The sequence below is a fragment of the Pholcus phalangioides genome, unplaced genomic scaffold (assembly GCF_987345545.1).
Source record: "Pholcus phalangioides strain wild (caught in Gottingen) unplaced genomic scaffold, Ppha-v1.0 ptg000001l_1, whole genome shotgun sequence".
NCBI classification, from domain to species: Eukaryota; Metazoa; Arthropoda; class Arachnida; order Araneae; family Pholcidae; genus Pholcus; species Pholcus phalangioides.
Window position 1 is genome coordinate 2,560,499 of NW_028301594.1, and position 19,291 is coordinate 2,579,789.

At 40.0% G+C, this 19,291-nt stretch overlaps 1 protein-coding gene across 1 annotated transcript in view; it reads right to left on the reverse strand.

The window, feature by feature from the left end:
• LOC149089676 (arylsulfatase B-like) overlaps nucleotides 1-19,291 on the reverse strand; it is a 29,131-nt gene that overhangs the window by 1,252 nt on the left and 8,588 nt on the right. Inside the window, exons 2-11 of the mRNA XM_089236954.1 lie at nucleotides 16,181-16,324; nucleotides 15,821-15,980; nucleotides 12,534-12,646; nucleotides 12,335-12,448; nucleotides 12,073-12,213; nucleotides 10,243-10,369; nucleotides 7,162-7,455; nucleotides 4,790-5,052; nucleotides 3,987-4,211; nucleotides 1,804-2,019 (exon numbers count right to left, since the gene is read on the reverse strand). Of these exons, the coding sequence (XP_089093080.1) occupies nucleotides 1,804-2,019; nucleotides 3,987-4,211; nucleotides 4,790-5,052; nucleotides 7,162-7,455; nucleotides 10,243-10,369; nucleotides 12,073-12,213; nucleotides 12,335-12,448; nucleotides 12,534-12,646; nucleotides 15,821-15,980; nucleotides 16,181-16,282 (1,755 nt within the window). The 5' untranslated portion in view covers nucleotides 16,283-16,324. The remainder of the gene's footprint in view (nucleotides 1-1,803; nucleotides 2,020-3,986; nucleotides 4,212-4,789; nucleotides 5,053-7,161; nucleotides 7,456-10,242; nucleotides 10,370-12,072; nucleotides 12,214-12,334; nucleotides 12,449-12,533; nucleotides 12,647-15,820; nucleotides 15,981-16,180; nucleotides 16,325-19,291) is intronic.

Sequence of the window (19,291 nt, forward strand, 5' to 3'; positions counted from 1 at the left end):
AAATGCACTTTTTTTTCATGCACAGAACAGGATTTTGTATACTTTTTGGATACAAAGAAGCTATGATGGCTTTATGGCTGCTTTCAGCTCCACAACAGTTCGGTAATCTTTCCCATTGCCAGTTATGATTGCCAGTTATGAGATAGCCTCATACATTCTATGTTGGATTAAGTTCTGGCTAATCCAAACAAAGTGAGTTCAGCTATAAAAGCTTCGACTTCGTAAAAGTAGAAAGATGTATTGGGACTCTATCTTGCGTTTAAATGCCTATTTTTTTCCCCTCTAATTATTTCCTTAAATATGAACAGATTATACTCACGCCAATTTCCCGAGAATTTTCAGACTCCTAGAAAAGACAAAAAGTTCTGTCCGCTGGAGTAAAATACTCTAAAAACAGTTCCAGACTTTCATAACCATTTGCCCGTCATAAACGTATGGACTTATGAGCAAAGTTTAATCTATACAAAGAAAGGCGAACTCTTCGGACAACCAGACGTAAACATCACTCTTCATTCGTGTGAGTTCTGACCACCATTGAAGAGCCGAAACGCGTCGACCATTCGACCAGTTGAATTTATTTGTCTTAAAAACGTGGCAATTTTTGTATAAATTAAAACCAGGCAAAGTTACTCATTTTTTGTGATAAAGTTTAATCATTGGTTTTTTAAACGTTGATTTTAGCGAACCATTTTCCTCAAAACGATGTGATCGACAGCTTTGGTTTGATGACGAATTCCTGATGCCTAATTCAGTGATCAATGCCATCTTCTTTTAAATAGAGTAGAGACGTTTTCTTACCAAATGTTTTTCTTACAATCACTTCTCTATAGTCGCGGTACTTGGCCTTACCCATCGTTATTTTGGCTTAGAATCTATATTACTGGCTACCACAGGGTGAACACTTAATACGGATCGTTGTAAAGCATTCTCTACATTTCGTTAACATCCTTGCCTTTCATTTTCAGCTTCCACAGTTTACAAACCTGTCTTGGTATTTCGATGACGTGACATGTTTATTTAGAGATAAAATCTGTTATTCTGCTTTTATACCACACGTCTGACACGTAATCTTGATCATCCAATCGCACACAGCCATCAATTTGCGTAAAATTAAATGTATATTTAATCAAATTTTTGCAATTTAGTAGTATGTATATGCAGCCTTCTGTGTGTTTGTAAATAAAATCTCAAGAGTTTTTTTTCTTTGCTGCATTATCTGGTTCCCTGCAATTTACTTACTGCATTCCCGATCAAGAAGATTTATATGATTTACTTACATCTATCATTATTAATGCGATTATAAATGGTTTTTACACTTGTTCACTGGCGATATGCCTGAATGGCCTATGCCATTAACATATATAACACAAGACCTCCGCGCGAAGCATATGACGTCATTGAAGAAGGTCATCTCACCTACAGCCATTGGATATAGCAGGACGACGCATACGCCATCTTTATCCTTTTTTGTAGTACATTCAATTGTTATTGGTGAGATGACCTTTTCCAGCGACGTCACGAGCTTCGCGTGGAGGCTTTCCGCTATAGATGATGTTGCTTTTGCACTTGCTCGTGTGCATACGCTCGTACATTTTTTTCAAGCCTCCAGTGATGGGAAGCGTTATTATTTTCTTAGAACAATAAAAATAGTGGTTCCCTGGAGACACCCGCGTCCGGAATGCCTATATGAAACACATGCTGGGTGTCTTTCGTTTCCTATGACTAATTGGGAAATGCTCGAGCCGAGTTTCGATTGTGAAACTTCTATGGGAAATTCCAGGGTTATAGGAAATTCAAACTTACTTGCGGTTCCGTCCTGGCTATATTGGTGAATTCACAAGGGTCTTTTTTGATGTTAAAAAGACAGGGGGCGACCGATGGATCGCAAAGGTTCTTCGGCCTCGGTCCGCAATCGATTTCCACTCTACGTTCTCTGCTTGGGATGTATTTGTAGTCATCACCGAACACTCTGGTCAGAACTTCTACTGTCTGTGCGTTTTTGTACTGGTCTTCGATATCCTGCAAAAACAAACTCAATTGTTAACTTTTTATCTAGACTGTTTCATGGTATTGAACTCAGTACCGCTCATACCAGACGCGAAACCCAGTGCGTAAAATATAGCGAGGCCAGGTGCGACTTAACACTTTCGTTGCACCAAAGATGTTCAGGCCACCCTTTTACCTCGATTATACATATTTTATGGGGGGGGGGATAATTAATTCCAGAAGTGAAGAAAGAATTTCGGAAGCGAACAAAGAATTAATTTTTCCACAGTTGATGGAAATTCCAAATTAACGAAAGAAAAAGTTCTAGAATTTTAATGAAAGAAACAATTATAAAAGTGATGAAAGAGAAATAATTCCAGAACTGAAAAAAAAATTCAGAAATAACGCAAGAAATAATTTTAACGCTTTAACTTGCTGAATTGGATAGAATCGTGGTTAAGAGATAGGTCGCAACGAGTTATGGTGAACGGGGAATTCTCTGGTTGGACAGACGTCACAAGTGGAGTTCCTCAGGGAAGTGTCCTTGGCCCCATACTTTTTTCACTTTTTATCGATAAACTCGATCAGGGTATCGATGGAATTACTAGCAAATTCGCAGATGATGTGAAGCTAATGGGGGTAATCGGGAATGAAAGCGATAGGGAGTTGCTCCAGACCAACTTAAACAAGATTGCAGCATGGGCAAATGAATGGAGCATGACGTTTAGCGTAGATAAGTGCATGGTCGCTCATTTTGGTTCGAACAACCCACGGTTCTCTTACGAGTTGAATGGTGTCACTATCCCGGATGCAACTAGAGTCACCGATTTGGGAATTCTCATTGACGAGCGACTTAAGTTTTCTGAACATTGTTCAGCGGTTGTCAAAAAATCGAATAGAATGCTTGGTCTCATTTTCAAAAAGGTCTCTTCGCGTTCTCCTAAAGTCATTCTTCCGCTTTTTCGAGGCTTAGTTCGTCCTGGACTGGAGTATGCTGTAAGGTTTTGGAGACCATACCTACAGAGGGACATAGACTTGGTTGAAGGGGTGCAGAGAAGAGCTACGCGTGTCCTTATTGGCACACAGGGCTTGAGTTATGAAGAAAGACTTCATTTTTTGAATATGTTTACATTGGATGAACGCAGGTGTCGAGGAGATATGATCGAAGTGTTCAAAATTTTCAATGGGATGGATAGGATGGACCATGAACTTTTAGTACACCGCCAATCGACTGCTTTTACAAGGGGACACCAGTATCGATTGGTGAGGGACAATGCAAGGTTATGGTGTCGCAGGGAATTTTTCTCCAATAGGGTTGTTAATAAATGGAATAGCTTACCCCCGGAGGTAGTAAATTGTAACACAATTGACACGTTTAAAAAGAAATACGATAAACATGTTGGGGTAAATCGAGAAGCTATCCATTCTTAGAATAAGACAACCATAAGTATTCTTTATGGGCATTGTATAATATTTTATCATGTGTATATATTGTTTGTAATTTGTGTTAATTGCATTTTTAATTGGGTTGCTGTATTTTTGAAACATATGACAACCATATTTTTATGGGCATCTTTTTATCAGCCACCTCGTTGGGCATTTTGCCTGTTGTGGCGTTGTATTTGTATTTGTATTTGTATTTAAGAATTGGTGAGAACCTCCAATACTGTACTATGAGTGCGGGACCTCACAAAGCGTGGGTCTGGTGAGACTGCACTCGTCGCACACCCCTAAGGGCGGGTCTGGTTGAATTTTGATTGGTTGCGCTCTGCTGATACTCACATTTTCGGAGGGCAACGTGTCACCAACATTTTCCTCGGATTCCGTCCACGGCTGCATCATCCGTCCGTTTTGGAGTCCCCCGGTATGTTTATATGAAACTAGTGTCACAGATGCTGGGTGTCTTTCGTTTCCTATGACTAATTTGGAAATGCTCGACCCGAGTTTCGATTGTGTAACTTCTATGGGAAATTCCAGGGTTATAGGAAATGCAAACTTACTTGCGGTTCCGTCCTGGCTATATTGGTGAATTCACAAGGGTCTTTTTTTATGTTGAAAAGACAGGGGGCGTCCGATGGATCGCAGTTCTTGTAAAGGTTCTTCGGCCACGGTCCGCAATCGATTTCCACTCTACGTTCTCTGCTTGGGATGTATTTGTAGTCATCACCGAACACTCTGGTCAGAACTTCTACTGTCTGTGCGTTTTTGTACTGGTCTTCGATCTCCTGCAAAAACAAACTCAATTGTTAACTTTTTATCTAGACTGTTTCATGGTATTGAACTCAGTACCGCTCATACCAGATGCGGAACCCAGTGCGAAAATAACCAGCTGCATCTTAACATTTTCGTTGCACCAAAAATGTTCAGGCCCCCCTTTTAACTCGATTATACATATTTTATAGGGGGGGGGGGGGGGGAATTAATTCCATAAGTGAAGAAAGAATTTCGGAAGAGACGAAAGGATTAATTCCAGAAACGGAGAAATAATTAGTTCCAGAAGTGAAGAAAGAATTAATTCTAGAAGCGATAAATGAGAATTAATTCCACAGTTGATTTCAATTCCAAATTAACGAAAGAAAAAGTTCTAGAATTAATCAAAGAAACAATTCCCGAACTGATAAAAAAAAAATTCAGAAATAATGCAAAAAATGATTTTAAGAATAGGTGAGAGCCTCCAATAATTTACTATGAGTGCGGGGCCTCACAAAGCGTGGGGCCTGGCGAGACCACGCCTGTCACACTCACATCCCTAAGGGCGGGTCCGGTTGAATTTTGATTTGTTGCGCTATCTACTGATACTCACATTTTCGGAGGGCAACGTGTCACCAACATTTTCCTCGGATTCCGTCCGCGGCTGAATCATCTGTCCATTTTGGTCGAACCAATTATCTAAAGTCGCATTCCACGATCCAAGGACCAGCTTATAAGGCCCTCTCCTGATCGCACTTACGTCCCAGATCGGATCGATGTTATGGAGAATCGTATCCCTCCCCGAAGGACTGCCTTCGTTAAGAGCTTGCCATTGGTTTACGCCATCTATGTCCAGCAGGTCACTCACATTGCCTCCTGTGATGAAAAAGAACAAAACTTGACATTTTCCGAGTGCAGCAAACAATTTCGTCAACATTTCATCGCTACGCAATTCACCGAAAGGAAAATTTACCAACATAACAATTCACACTAAGAAAATTCACCGACATGACATTCCATTGCTAGGAACATTCACTGACGAAAAATTCATCGCCGAATTGATATAGTGAGTAAGTGGATGAGTATGTGAGTGAGCCAGTGAACAAGTGAGTGATTAATCAAATGAGTTAGAGAGTTAGTGAGTGATTGATCGAGTGAGTCAGAAAGTTTGTGAATTGGCAAATGAAGGAGTCAGAAAGTTATACTGAGCGAGCGAATGAGTAATTAAGCAGATGAGCGAAGGAGTGACGTAGTAGGTACGTGAGCAAGACATGACAAGGGCTCTGGCCTTGAGGGGATATAAGCCCTTCACCCTGTTGAATATATAAAACTCACTCTCTCTGTCACCCACACATTCCCTTGGTCACCCATATTCACTGACTCAGTCAGACTCGCTCAGATGTGTGTGTGTATGTGTGTGTGGTTACTGTTCCACTCATTCACTCGGTCACTCATACGGTCACTTGCTCGCTCACTCTGTCACTCACCCATTTATCGGTTCGCTCACGCGGTTTCTCAATCACTCACCTACCCACTCATTTGGTCATTTATATATTCGCTTACTCAGTTGGCAACGTATTCATTCCCTCGATCACTCATACGGTTAGTCATGCGGTCAATCATAAAGTTACTCGCTCTGTTAGTAATTAATTTTTTCGATAACTCACTCATTAACTCATATTCAGTGATTCACTCGTTCACATATTCATTTAATTGCCCATTCACTCGTTCACTCAATCACTAGTGATGAACTGTAGTCGATGCGTTTTCCGTAAATTAACATTTTCGTGTCGATTGAAGAACCGTAATCACATGCATTTAATGTGCTGATGTGCACTCTATTTGCAGAAATGAGGACATTGCATCTTGAAAATTATGTTTCTCACTAGCTACATACCACAGCATCTACACACAGGGTGGTCATAAAATAACTTTGCCGGGATACAAGTCGCTAGAGGCCGCATAAATCAACTGATGCTAATGAAATTCGAGATATGAACGGCGTTTCTCAGAGAGTATGTGCTCACCAATGAAATTAAGAAATGAAATGAAAAATGAAAACCTCTCTCACGTGGTTGCTGTAACAAAAATTGTTGCTCAGTAACAAAATTTCGAAATAAAATCAAATGACAACTTCATTTTCATTCATTGCAAAATGACCAGCGCAGTAAAATTCATGAACGGCGTTGAAACGGTACCTGTAGCACGATAAACGCCAGCGCAGGACACAGGCAAAGAAGGAACATCTCACTAAAGGGTTGGTGCGCTAACTACTCGGTCGGTCAGATCTGCAGTAAGTCTCCGGCCGAGGGATTAGCGCACCGACCCATGTGATGAGATCTTCTTTCTTTGTCTGCGTTCTTCGATGGCGTTTATTGTGATATAGGTACCATTTCAAAGCCATTCATAATGTTTTACGACGCTGATCATTTCGCAATGCATAAAAGTGCGCGTCGCTATTTGAATTTTATGAAATATTGCTGCTGTAACCGTAACCTCTGGAGCTAGGTTTTTGTTTCTTATTTCATTTTAGAGCGCATACTCTGAATGGCATATTGGTCCCAGGTTCGAGCCGGGGGCCGATTATAGATGTTTTCCATAATGAGCTTGAGGTGACTCTCCCCTTCCCCATAAATGGCGCTTAAATTTCCAAAATGACTCCTCGTAAATCGACAAATTTTATAACCACCCCCTATGTATTTTTTGTTCAAGCTGCAATAAATTGTCCTTGTTGGTTTCTCGAAGGAACTAGAGGTCCCCCCCCCCCCGCCATCCGGGACAATATACTCACATCACCTAGTGTGATAGACCCTGTGTCTTTCAGTTCCTATTACTACCATTACACTTACTGATCCTAGGGGGCGACCATCGATATATGGCGCCTTCATTGCCCACCCAACTCCACTAGTTCGAGTTCAAATTGCCGTATGGCGATATATGCCCAGAGTTGGTGTGCGGTAAAACATCATCACTAGCATTACATACCAGCAAACGTGTATAATGTAGGTAGCCAATCGGTGATGTGGAAGAGCGTCTCGTCGATCCTACTCTTTTTCCTGAGGTTGGAGCTCCAGACGAAACCATTTGCCCTGACGCCTCCTTCCCAGAGAGTGTATTTGCATCCTCGCAGGGGCCAGTTTGATCCAGAGTTGCCATCAACACTTTGTACAGCCGCTCCGTTATCGGTGGTGAACGAGATCAGAGTGTTGTCCAACATACCTGATTTTTCGAGACTTGCAAAAACGCGTCCGATGGCTCTATCCAGACCATACAACATCCCTGAAAGAGGCATAAAAAAAACTGTGACCATTTTGATGAAGTTCATAGGTTTCATACAGTAGTTTGAGAGTCATGCGCGCGCGCGCGCGTGTGTTGTGAGCGTTTCGCCAAGTGACCGTTGGCGCCTGATGGCGTTGCCAACACAACGCCAAGCCCGTCCAGGGAGAAGAAGAGCTGGCAGGCGAACGATGACTTTCTCGTGCTTCTGCTTCTTTCTGGTCGTGCTAGCGAGCGGTCAATTCGACCTCGCGGTCCTTCAAAAAATCAAATTGTAACTTACAATAGTCCAGTCCTTAATCCACTCTCGATGATCAGGGAAAACTAAAAATTATTACTAAATAAAATTCAGCAACTCATCGAACGTCTGAGGAAGGAGGAGAATAGTTCGGGCGAGCTCTAGAGATGATCTGTGATACGATGTCTGAAAGAACCACGAGGTTGACGGAGGCTCCATCATCCCGACCTCCCGGGAAGAGCAGGACAGTCGAAATATGCTGCCGGAGACTGTGACGATCTGGTGTTCATCCACTCTGTACTCGAGACCATCTTTCACAGCCCGTGATTCAGGGCTGTCACCCAAAATCATAGGAACACCTCAGTGAAGATCCAATGCGTAATAGAAGAACCCCATCATCTCCCATCTGAAATAATTATTATTTGTAATCCGCCAGGCCTGGTAAGGAAATATTTAATACTGAGATCTCTTTGGGGGTGGTATTCAACGACATGGTTTTTTTTAAACTGTAGTCACCATTTTTGTATAAGGGATCAACATAGATTGGTTAAAAATCTGAATTTTAGCAATGCATGTCGATCTCTCATCAAAAAATTGTGACTATAGTTTAAACCATAGTTTCCCAACCTTTTTTGTCCCATCGCCCCCTTCTTCAGAAACTTTTTTCTCCCATCACCCCCCAACGCAATCTAACCTATAGGATCCTATGTTAAACCCGTGGCTTCAACCCCCCCCCCCGGATCATTCCATCGCCCACGCTGGGAATCACTGGTTTAAACCATGTCGGTGAATACCCTTAACTAGTTTATCCGTTAACCCAATCTGAAATGTAACTAAAATTGGTGATTTTATGTGTTAAATACAATGTGTGATTGAAAACTATTTTCTCTCACTCGACTCGTTTCCGACTTGATTTAATTGTGTTTTGAGTTTATTTTAAACTATACGCACGAACTCCCCCCCCCCCCCCAATATAGGGCTTCACCCTCCACAACGTGTGTGTGTGTGTTTACACAGATTCTTTCTCCGATTAAAGACCTTGATCGAAGATCCTGTGAATTTATGCCTCGAGTAAGTTCTGACACTATGAACAACGGAAATAGTAAATGAAGATTTAAAATACTGTATAAACGTATTTACTTTTTGGCACATAATGGGTGTCGTCTTTAGAGGGGGAGTAGAGCATACAGACCCGTGACAACCAAACCGCTCATGTGGCCCGCGAGAGATAATCGAGTAACTTAATTAGAGCTCGTGGCACGTTTCAGATTACTTCGGTGACTTGAGGTGCATTTCCACATTATTTCGGTTGAGCGTTTACAGATCATTCAAGTTTGCCAAAATGCGCCTATCTAGATCACTTGAGCGACTCGTAGCCCATTTCCAAATCATTCGAGCCAACCGCGGCACACCTACTTTTCACCTAAGTGGCACATGGTACGGACGAGGGTCAGTTGCACTGCTCCTAAAACCTATCAATCAAATCCGAGCGTCAATTGCACTGGACTTCCCTCTTATCAGGTGGGTTAGAAAAAAGTTATCTTTGAACAATTGGTATCAGCAGGGAAGTGAAGAGGGAGCGTCCAGTGCAATTTGGCCAAATATAACAAGAGTGAAGCAGTCAAATTCGATAGCCACGCTTATCTTCCAGTGCAACTGACCCATCTCCCACGGAACATTTGAAGTTTAATTAAGCTACCCGCTGCATATAGATCATTCAAGTGGCTCTTGGCACATTTCTAAATCACTTAAATGCCTGCGACACCTTTCCAGATCACTCAAGAGCCCTGCGGCATACTTTTAGATCACCTGCGCTTGAAAAAGGCAGCTGGTGGCCTTTGTCGTCTACATATATATATATACACACACACACTCCCAGAAAGGAATTTCCTGTCTTCTCTGTGGCTTAGAGGTAAGAGAACTCGTCCGGCATATGAGGGGCCGGGGTTAAATTCCCGATAGAGATGATTATCCAAAAAAGAAATCCGCATCTTCACACAACTTCCAGTTTTCTGTAAACCTAGCATGAACAATGGGGAGCGACATCGTGTCGTATAATTTCGTATCTTAAACACAGTCAACGCTAGCACATGTGTTTATTTTTCGAGTGAGGCACGCTGACCGGAGACTAGGGGGGAAATATTGCCCACAATATTCCCCCAGTACGTGTGTGAACGAAAGCGAACCATCGGCTAAGTTGTGATAACGTGAAAATAAATAAACAAAGCACATCAAAATTTGTTTAAAAATTTTTCCCTCGTTAACCGAAGTTGTGTTGCGTTTGAATTATCGTTGGTTCGTTTGTCGTATCCACATCGACATAAGGCCGCAAAAGTATGATGTTATCACAAGGTGCCATCGTAGCACAGAAAGAAACAGACGTGTTTTTCTAAAATTTTGGTCCCGGTCAACCCCAATATTTGTATGTATTTGTGTGCAAAACCATACCCCGACTTACATGGATTCGACTCACGTGGTTATTGTCGATCCCACCTATCGCGGAAACTCATGGTATTACTGTAATCAAAAACAATGGGCAAAAAAGTGCGCACCTGCAAACTTTCTCCGTTTTGGATCCCGGATGTGATCGAATTTGGCGTATTCATGTGGTGGGGGCTGCAGTGGATGGTGAACGTAACCGGAGTGAACAGCTTGATATCCCAGGTACATGAACAGCGGCTGCATCAATGAAACAAAGAAAGACCAAACTAGAACATACGAATTAATAATCATAAATAATCTCTGCACAAAAAACATATGCTACTAATCATTCTCTCTCTCTCGTCAATAGGTGAGCGTAACGATGGATGGTCACTGTATAGTCTACCAAAATTGTTTGATTACGTAACCAAACCAGAGATGGAAGCACTCAATTGCGCTGCTCTTACAACAGTCTTTTCAAAGTATGCGTCGTGGCTCCTTGGGGGTGTCGCCAAACTTTGTCGAGGGATACACGATGAACTACTACTACTAGTTTACCATACACGTACCTCGTACACATTCCTCTGCGAAATTTCTCGCGAATCGGTACATACCGGAATGTGTTGTGTGTGTATGTACGACCGTGTTGTGTCAGAATTGTGCTTGTTTCGTGTTCTGCTGCCATCTGACTTCCATATTTTAAAGTAAAGAGGGTAAATGTTTTTTCGCTTCAAAACATGGAAGACAGACAGCAGCAGCATCAGCTGAACACGAAACAAGCACAATTCCGACAACATAAATGCGTTAGGGCCGTACGTCACGATGAACTGGACATATGGATGTGTGTTTGCCTGTTAGTGCTTTGACATTGGTTCTTTTATGAATACATTATACATTTTGAAGAGCAGCAGATAAACGATAACTAGGCCAAGGAAGCTATACGGGTTGCAAAAGTTCGAGAACCACTGTCTTACAGGATTTACCCCAAAGCTGTTTAACGAAGAATAATTTCTAAAAACCTTTGTCAGGGACCGCTCTGTGGGGCCTCTGATAAACATGGATGAAAGCTCAAACAGTGTCGACACCTCCGACTAACCCATACCGTCGACCGGGGTGAGATTGTCCCCTTCTAGATGGCTTTGTGCCGTCTGAGGGAGAAAAAGTTTCAAGTCAGAGTTGTCGGTTTTAAACATGCTGGCAATTGAGCTAATAAAGGAACCATTTCACTGAGTGCATCCAAGTCTTCAATATGTCACACAAAACTTGTCGAAATTGAGTGTTGTCCAGATGGGAACACCTATTGTGCGTTACAGTACACACTAAACACATTCAGGTTTATTCTGGAAGGATGACTGTCTCAAAGGGAATATTTCTTGTAAAAGAATAAGGTTTCTAATAAAAAATAAATTTTTAAAATTATTGATGTAGTGGAAAACCCCACCAAATTTCCGCATTTCTACATTAAAATCGGCAATTTTAACACTAATTTCTATGAGGATCACCCTTTTCCTGACCCTCAAAGTGATTCTGGTGATGATTATGACGTCTATTCAAAAAGCCTCATTATTGAGAGTATTGAAAATGTAGCAAACCATTATAAAGGCATAAACTATCATACATAACTGGCAGCATTAAAGAAGTAACAAACCATTGTAAAGGCATATACACGTCTGAAACGCATTGCTAGGGAACCACGGTAACCAAAGTAAACGTTCGGAAAGTGATTGTTGAGGCCCAAAAACCATTGTTGCCCGACAGTTTTTTGCGCATTTGGGGCATTTGCCCTGCTCTGACAAAATTTTAAAGTAGCCTATCGTTCAAGTCGGGTCCCATTTGGTATATATGCAAAATTTGGCGACGATCGATCTAAAATTGTAGATTTGTATAGAGAACATACACACACACAGAAAATCAATTTTATATATATAGATAGATAGATAGAGGAAGGTTACTCCACATACTTTGCTGGTACTGTTATGAGTTTCGATGATTTCGATGGCTTTGTTCGTGAAGACCTCAGTCGAATAATTTCCGCTGTACTCCCAGGGCACCCTCTCTTTGGAACCAACATCGTCGTGTAGATCGTACCCTACTGTATTGTACTATACAAATAAAAGAGCAGCAGAATTTAAAGCCTTGGACATTTTGATACCAAATAGAGCACAAAATTGAAGAAAAATTCAATAACTTTAAAATACATTGATATACCAATTAAATTATCACCTTGTCTTCGGATAAGTGGGTATAATAGTCCCCATCTCCGGTATAATAGCCGAAAAATGAATCGAATCCTTTCCTTGTGGGTATGTGGTCTCTCGTGAAGAACCCAAGGTGCCACTGGAATCCAAGAGAATGAATATTAAGATAGTAATATTGGGATAAATCAAATGATTCAAGTTATAAATAAGAGTGAATACGTCACCTTCCCTATGGCCCGAGTCGTGTATCCCAATTCCCTGAAGTACTGTGGCATAATCGTCACATTCAAGAGAAGTCCCCATGGTTCGCTGCTGTGAATGGCGAAATGTTGCAATCCTGAAGAAAGAACGGAACAATCATAAAGGGGAATCGTCTTATTCAAAGTTTTCCGTTCTCTTTAGATGATTGGTTCGTTTCGATCCATGTTATACCTTACCTATTTTTTTTTACCTGTCCGCAATGGCGAAATGTTGCAATCTTGAAGAAAGAACGGAACGATTTTAACGTGAATGCTTTCTCGTGCATAGTTTTAATGCTCTGCAGATAATTGGTTTGTTTCGATCCGTGATATATTGTATTTTAACGTGTGTATATATATATGGATATGGAACTCCTTTTTGCCAAAAATTTAGTCCCAAAAATAGGGGAGGTAGGTTTATCTTATACATGGATAATACAGTGTAATATAGATATTTCTTTTCAATACAAGATATACAGAAGACTGGATGTTGTGAAGATATTTATTATTTGAGATGTTAATTTTTTAAGGAAGGAAAAAACCTCATCTCTGCCTCTACCGGGTGGTCGAACCCGGGTCCTTCGATTGCCGGACGAGTGCTCTGACCACTAAGCTACAGAGGAGATAGAGATTTTCCTTCGCTGTCGCTCTCCACTTGTTAATACAAGATATACAGAAGACTGGATGTTGTGAAGATATTTATTATTTTAGATTTTAATGTTTTAATTTTTTTCCCTTCCTTAAAAAATTAACATCTGAAATAATAAATATCTTCATAACATCCAGTCTTCTGTATATCTTGTATTAACAAGTGGAAAGCGACATTCATGTCATATATATAGCCATCTGGTGGCTCGTCGTCCATGAGCTATTAGCTGATCGGTTCACCGTCTATTGCACGGTTCCGTTCGGCACATATACGCTCTAGCGAAGGGAAATCTCTATCTCCTCTGTAGCTTAGTGGTCAGAGCACTCGTCCGGCAATAGCTATGTCTACACTGGTGCGTTTTTTCTGCGTCAATGCGCTTTCCACTGGCACACCTGTCATCAAGCGTGTCGTAAATCACTCGGGCGTGACTCAAAATTGTTGACAGTCGGCCATTTTTTAAGAGGCATTCATTTTCCTTCTGCTCCACCAGGTTTGGATTTTCGTTCAATTTCCCTTTCCTTTTCGTGAAGATTCAGTGTTGTTTTCATAAGGTTTTTCTCAATTTTTATGTCAACAAAAAAAAACATTGACACTTTTGGAGGCTTCAGGTCACGTAGTGCATTACGTGATATTATTGAATGTAAATTTAAATTAACGGTAATTATAATTGTAAAATTATAAATTAAATGATTGTCTTGAAAATTATTTTTTGGTAGAATTTCATGTTAAAATGCTGGTCGATTTCTTTTTCATGTTTTGGCGAAGAGCTCGCGTTACGGAGGTTTGCTGTGTAATTATAAAATAATTCACGAGCTCTTCGCGGGGCCACCCAGACATGGCGTTAGAACTTTAACCAGATGTGTTGGAGGGCTATTTATGATAATAAGATCTAATTGTATGATTTTTCAAAGTATATAAAATTGGTACACCCTCCGAATATCACTTTCATCGGAGGTCCACCGTGCTGTTGAAACTCTTGACTCCACATTTTTCTAAACATTTCGTGGAGGCACACGAATAATACTTAGTCAACTGTTGGAGGATCACCCTTACCGGATGCAAGACCCCTTTACCAGTGCCTGTTTCTTGCATGGGCAAACGGGGGCAAGTGCCCTTCGCCCTTGCAATTTTAGGAGGCCCACAAATTTGGATTTCCTTTCCTTTATTTTTTTTTAACCTTCCTTTCCGTAGAATATTTCCAAACGTGGAATTTAATTTGAGAGTAATTATGTAAACTTTTTACATAATTGTAATCTGTAGCAGACATATTCAACCTGCTGCTCGCGGGCACTGTGGTGCTTTCAAAGTGCTTGATGCTCGTGTCCGATTTCATGTTTGCGAGTACTTGATTAACGTCCCAGTTTCAACACTTTGGAGAAATTACATTCAACGATTAAAATCATCCTGATTTCAAGCAGTCGTATGCCAAACTTGATAAGGGTGCACCCTTTTTGATGATGGGAACAAGCATTGTGCTTGCGAGTGGAAAAAAATTGCCTCAAAGAACGTTATATAAAAAGGGGGGGAGGAAAAAGATTAATGTTTGCACAGGGCCCGAATTTATGAGGAACAGGCTGTGCCCTTCAGCACAATAATAATCTTCGCTATTTTCTCAAAAACTGTAGTTTTATGCAGATTTTATTTTCATGAATATTATTAGAGCTGCAACCAGAAACGTACGCAGGACCAACCTTTCGAGTAGCACGCCGAGTTTAGGGATGAGCGTACAAGAAATTCTCTTCTAGAGAAATTTTCTGTTACTGACTGTCGAAAGTACGGTATTTCAAGTTTAAAAATTGATTGAAACAACATATTAAATAATTTTCTTTTGATATTCGGATTTGTGTGCGAAAATTTTTTAAATCTGATCATCTTGGGCTATCATATTCTGCTACTTTTTGTTATGAAAAATTATTTAATTTGGAAATTTCAAGTTTTTCACTTCTATTAACACGGATTTAGTGCTTTGGTGTATGAATAAACACTTGAGAAAAATAATGCACGGACTATAATTTTGAACGAAAAAAATTATTTAAATACGTATTAGATTACGACTTGGCAAAATAGACGTATACAGTTTTCTTAATTTCTTTGACTCGACTTTAATTTTTAATTTATTCCGAAGTTGAACAATTTTGAGAATGATTTCGTCTATATATTCCGTCTTTTATAGAGCAATTTTCCCTCACATATTTTCACATTAAAATGTGGAAATTGCATCCACTGCGACAGTTGCATCGGCATCTGAATTGAAAGGTTTAGCCGTATAGGTGAAGACAGAAAAAAGGCACACCACTTGAGGCATGCGACAGAGTTCAGCGGTAAAGAAAAAAAAAACGAGATTGAAAGTTGAAAGCTGTTGAAAGAAGACGCACCAGTGAGGACATACCTAATCGAAGGACCCGGGTTCGACTCCCGGTAGAGGCAGAGATGAGTTTTTTTCCTTCCTTAAAAAATTAACATCTCAAATAATAAATATCTTCACAACATCCAGTCTTCTGTATATCTTGTATTAACAAGTGGAAAGCGACATTCATGTCATATTTCTTTTCAACTTTTTTCTCAAATTTCAAGCCCGAAAATCAGGGGACCTCCTTATACACGTTAAAATACGGTATGTTACCTGTTCTTATGGAATATTGGCCGCTGAATAATGATCCTCTGGATGGCGTGCAAATAGGAGACACGTAATAGTTGTTCAAGATGATCCCGTCTTTTGCGAGTGCGTCGATGTTCGGAGTTGGGATCTGATACGAACCGTGGAAGCTGACGTCGTTCCAGCCCTGCGTATTTTAATATGCGTGTTAGTTGTTAGAAAGCATTTCTTAAAAAAAGAAAGAATATCGATTCGAATGGAGACACACATAGTTAGAAACACCATCGTTGTTGGCTTCGGTTACCCGAAGATTCCGAATAGATTGGCATGATGGATATGAATGACGCTCCTGATTAATTGGTAATAAAACATTGAAGAGGTACTCACCATGTCATCGGCCACTATGAGCAATATATTCGGTTTGTCGTAGCCCAGAGAGATTCCGAATAAGGTGAAGCTGCATAAACAGGCTACCACTTTCGTGTTCATGATGAATCGTATTGATTGTGCTGCGATTGATGGAAAATTTTTCTGGAATAGTTTGTGATCGGTTAGATATAAGTAGGTCTCTAAATTCTGTAATTTATGCACATACTACAGTGGCATATCATGTATGAATTCATATAATCTGATAATTTTGTTTCCAAAATACAGCGTCAGTACAGACTGGTCGAAAGAAGTGACAGGACGTGGGTTCGCTTCCCCGCAAGGGCAGTTGAATTTTCTCTTTTCAAAAAAATATATATATATACCTTCGCCGCTGCTTACTGTTAAAAACCTTTGTATGGATAGTGGGGAGTGACGTCATCCTGAGATAAGTCGCTATCTGGTGGCATCAGGAGCAATTGTGAACTTTGGCCTGAATTGTGTCCGATCGTCCATATGCGGTCCGGTTCAGTGCACACGAGCTCCAAGGAAAAATTGAGATATTCGTTGCCTCTGAAGTCTAGTGCGTTTACACGGAAAGTAAATGGATGTGGGTTCGATTCCCCGCTGGGACAGCTGAATTCTATCTCTTTCCAGAAAATATATCTTCGCATCAGCCAGCTGTTAAAAACCTTTGTACAGACTGTCAGTGCACAGATTGTGATTTTTGATAACCGCTAATGAAAACTATCATTACGATCACTCCGTCATTTGCGTATTTTTCGCTCATCTCAGCTTTTTCTTTTTTTTCTTTTTTTTTGAGGAATTGAAATTATTGTTAACTTTAAGCGACAGTGACTTTAAGCGATTGTGATTTTTTTTTTTCCTCAGCCCAAATGTATGAAGGAAAGACTTTTTTCTGCATATTAAGCTGAGGTAAACTGAAAAAGAAAAGTTCACTGATGTCCACCGGGAATCGAACCCAATTGTTATTACGAACCGGGCAAGCGCGCTGTTCGTACACACTACAGGAGACACAACCATTCCTTCCTTTTTTTACGCACTGTGGCGTGACGTGCTGAACTAGTCTTTCTTTGATACATCGGGCTGCATATTTCGCAAATGCACCGCAATTCTGCGATTACACGATTTTTTTCAATGAACAGCTCTACTCAGCCAATCTCATCGCTTCTCGGTTTACAATAATTATCACTATTTTAATATCGTACGATCTGGTGGGCTTTCGGTCACAAGGATACGTTATTAACATTGTAACTTCTATGAAACACACTGTATGCCATACAAACATTGTTTAGTTTAGTTTGTGTAAGGGAAAAGTGAAAATGTCGTGGTTAAGGGGAGCCAGTGATGGAGGTAGTAATGCGTTTCGAAATTGGCAAATTTTTAACGCTTCATGGGGTTGGTGCACGTAAATTTTCCAAAAAAACACACATTTTCCAATTTTTAAATACTATGAAGTTTTCTGCGTCTAACTGTGTTAAGAATTTTGTTCTACCTGTGCTGAAAATATTTTTAAAATATATCATATATATATAATAAAATATTTCGCGCTAATGTTTTTCACTAAAATGCTTTTTTTTCTCACAACTAAGCTTTTATGTTAGATAAGGAACATTTTTTCGAACACCACTCATTCAAATGTGATTGATACAAATGTATTTATTCACTGTGACGAAGATTTGCACACGGTTTCTTCTTCCCCAGGTTACATTTGCACGCATGGTGTTCTTTTTCTCCAGTTAAATTTCAACAGGAATGCCGTTTTAACGTTTGCGGAGCGGCCGCTTCATGTTAGACCATGCATTCTTTGATGACAATTGTTTGTATTGGTGTGTACTATCACCTCTTAAAGTTTCCCCCCCCCCATCTTTTCTGAATCACCCTGTATATACACATTGAGCTATGAAATGCCAAGGGGATGTCATTGAAGACGGTGAACGTTTCTCCAACTGTTTCATTTTCTTGAGTCTCTCAATCAAGATGCAGATTCCTTACGCGGTTGCACGTACATTAGAGAAGACGGATTGATCATCGTCCATGAAGAGACCGGTGAGCTTTCTTGTCCTTTCTTATCGGGCACATATAATCTTTAATACGTATGAAAAACATCTTTCAAATCCTTGTATCAGTTTTCTTGTGCGTCAAGGCCGACTATTCCCCGATGTCGTCAACGATTTTGTCGGTCTCGTTCCGGTATAAATCGTGCAGTTTATGGCATTTGAAACATCTCGGACCATCACAGTACAAAAAAAAGAAGAGGATAAAGAAGTCAAGAAACGATCGTAATGATGATGCCGAGCAGCCGCCGCATATCATCTGCATCCAGGGTTCTCAAACTGTGCTCCGCCAAAGATTTCTTACTGTTCCCCGAAGAGATTGGAAAGCAAATAAATCCTTTTTCCCAACCAAGCACAGTTCAAAAAAAATTTACATTCATACTAGTTTAAAGCTGGGACCTATTTTCTTTTTTTGAATAAACGAAAGCAAATGTTTTTAATATTATAATGCATGTATTATCGGAGCAAACATTGGGGATTATGTTTTGAAAGATAATTCCAGAATTAATGAAAGATGTAATTCCAGAATTAATGAAAGATGTAATTCCAGAATTAATGAAAGATGTAATTCCAGAATTAATGAAAGATGTCATTCCAGAATTAATGAAAGATGTCATTCCAGAATTAATGAAAGATGTCATTCCAGAATTAATGACAGATGTAATTCCAGAATTAATGAAAGATGTAATTCCAGAATTAATGAAAGATGTAATTCCAGAATTAATGAAAGATGCAATTCCAGAATTAATGAAAGAGATCATTTCAGCATTGATGAAAGCGATAATTCAAAAATTAATGAAAGATGTAATTCCAGAATTAATGAAAGATGTCATTCCAGAATTAATGAAAGATGTAATTCCAGAATTAATGAAAGATGTAATTCCAGAATTAATGAAAGAGATCATTTCAGCATTGATGAAAGCGATAATTCAAAAATTAATGAAAGAGATAATTCCAGAATTACTGGAAGATAATTCCAGAATTAATGAAATAGATCATTTTATCATTGATGACATAGATAATTTCAGTATTAATGAAAGAAACGAATCCAGAA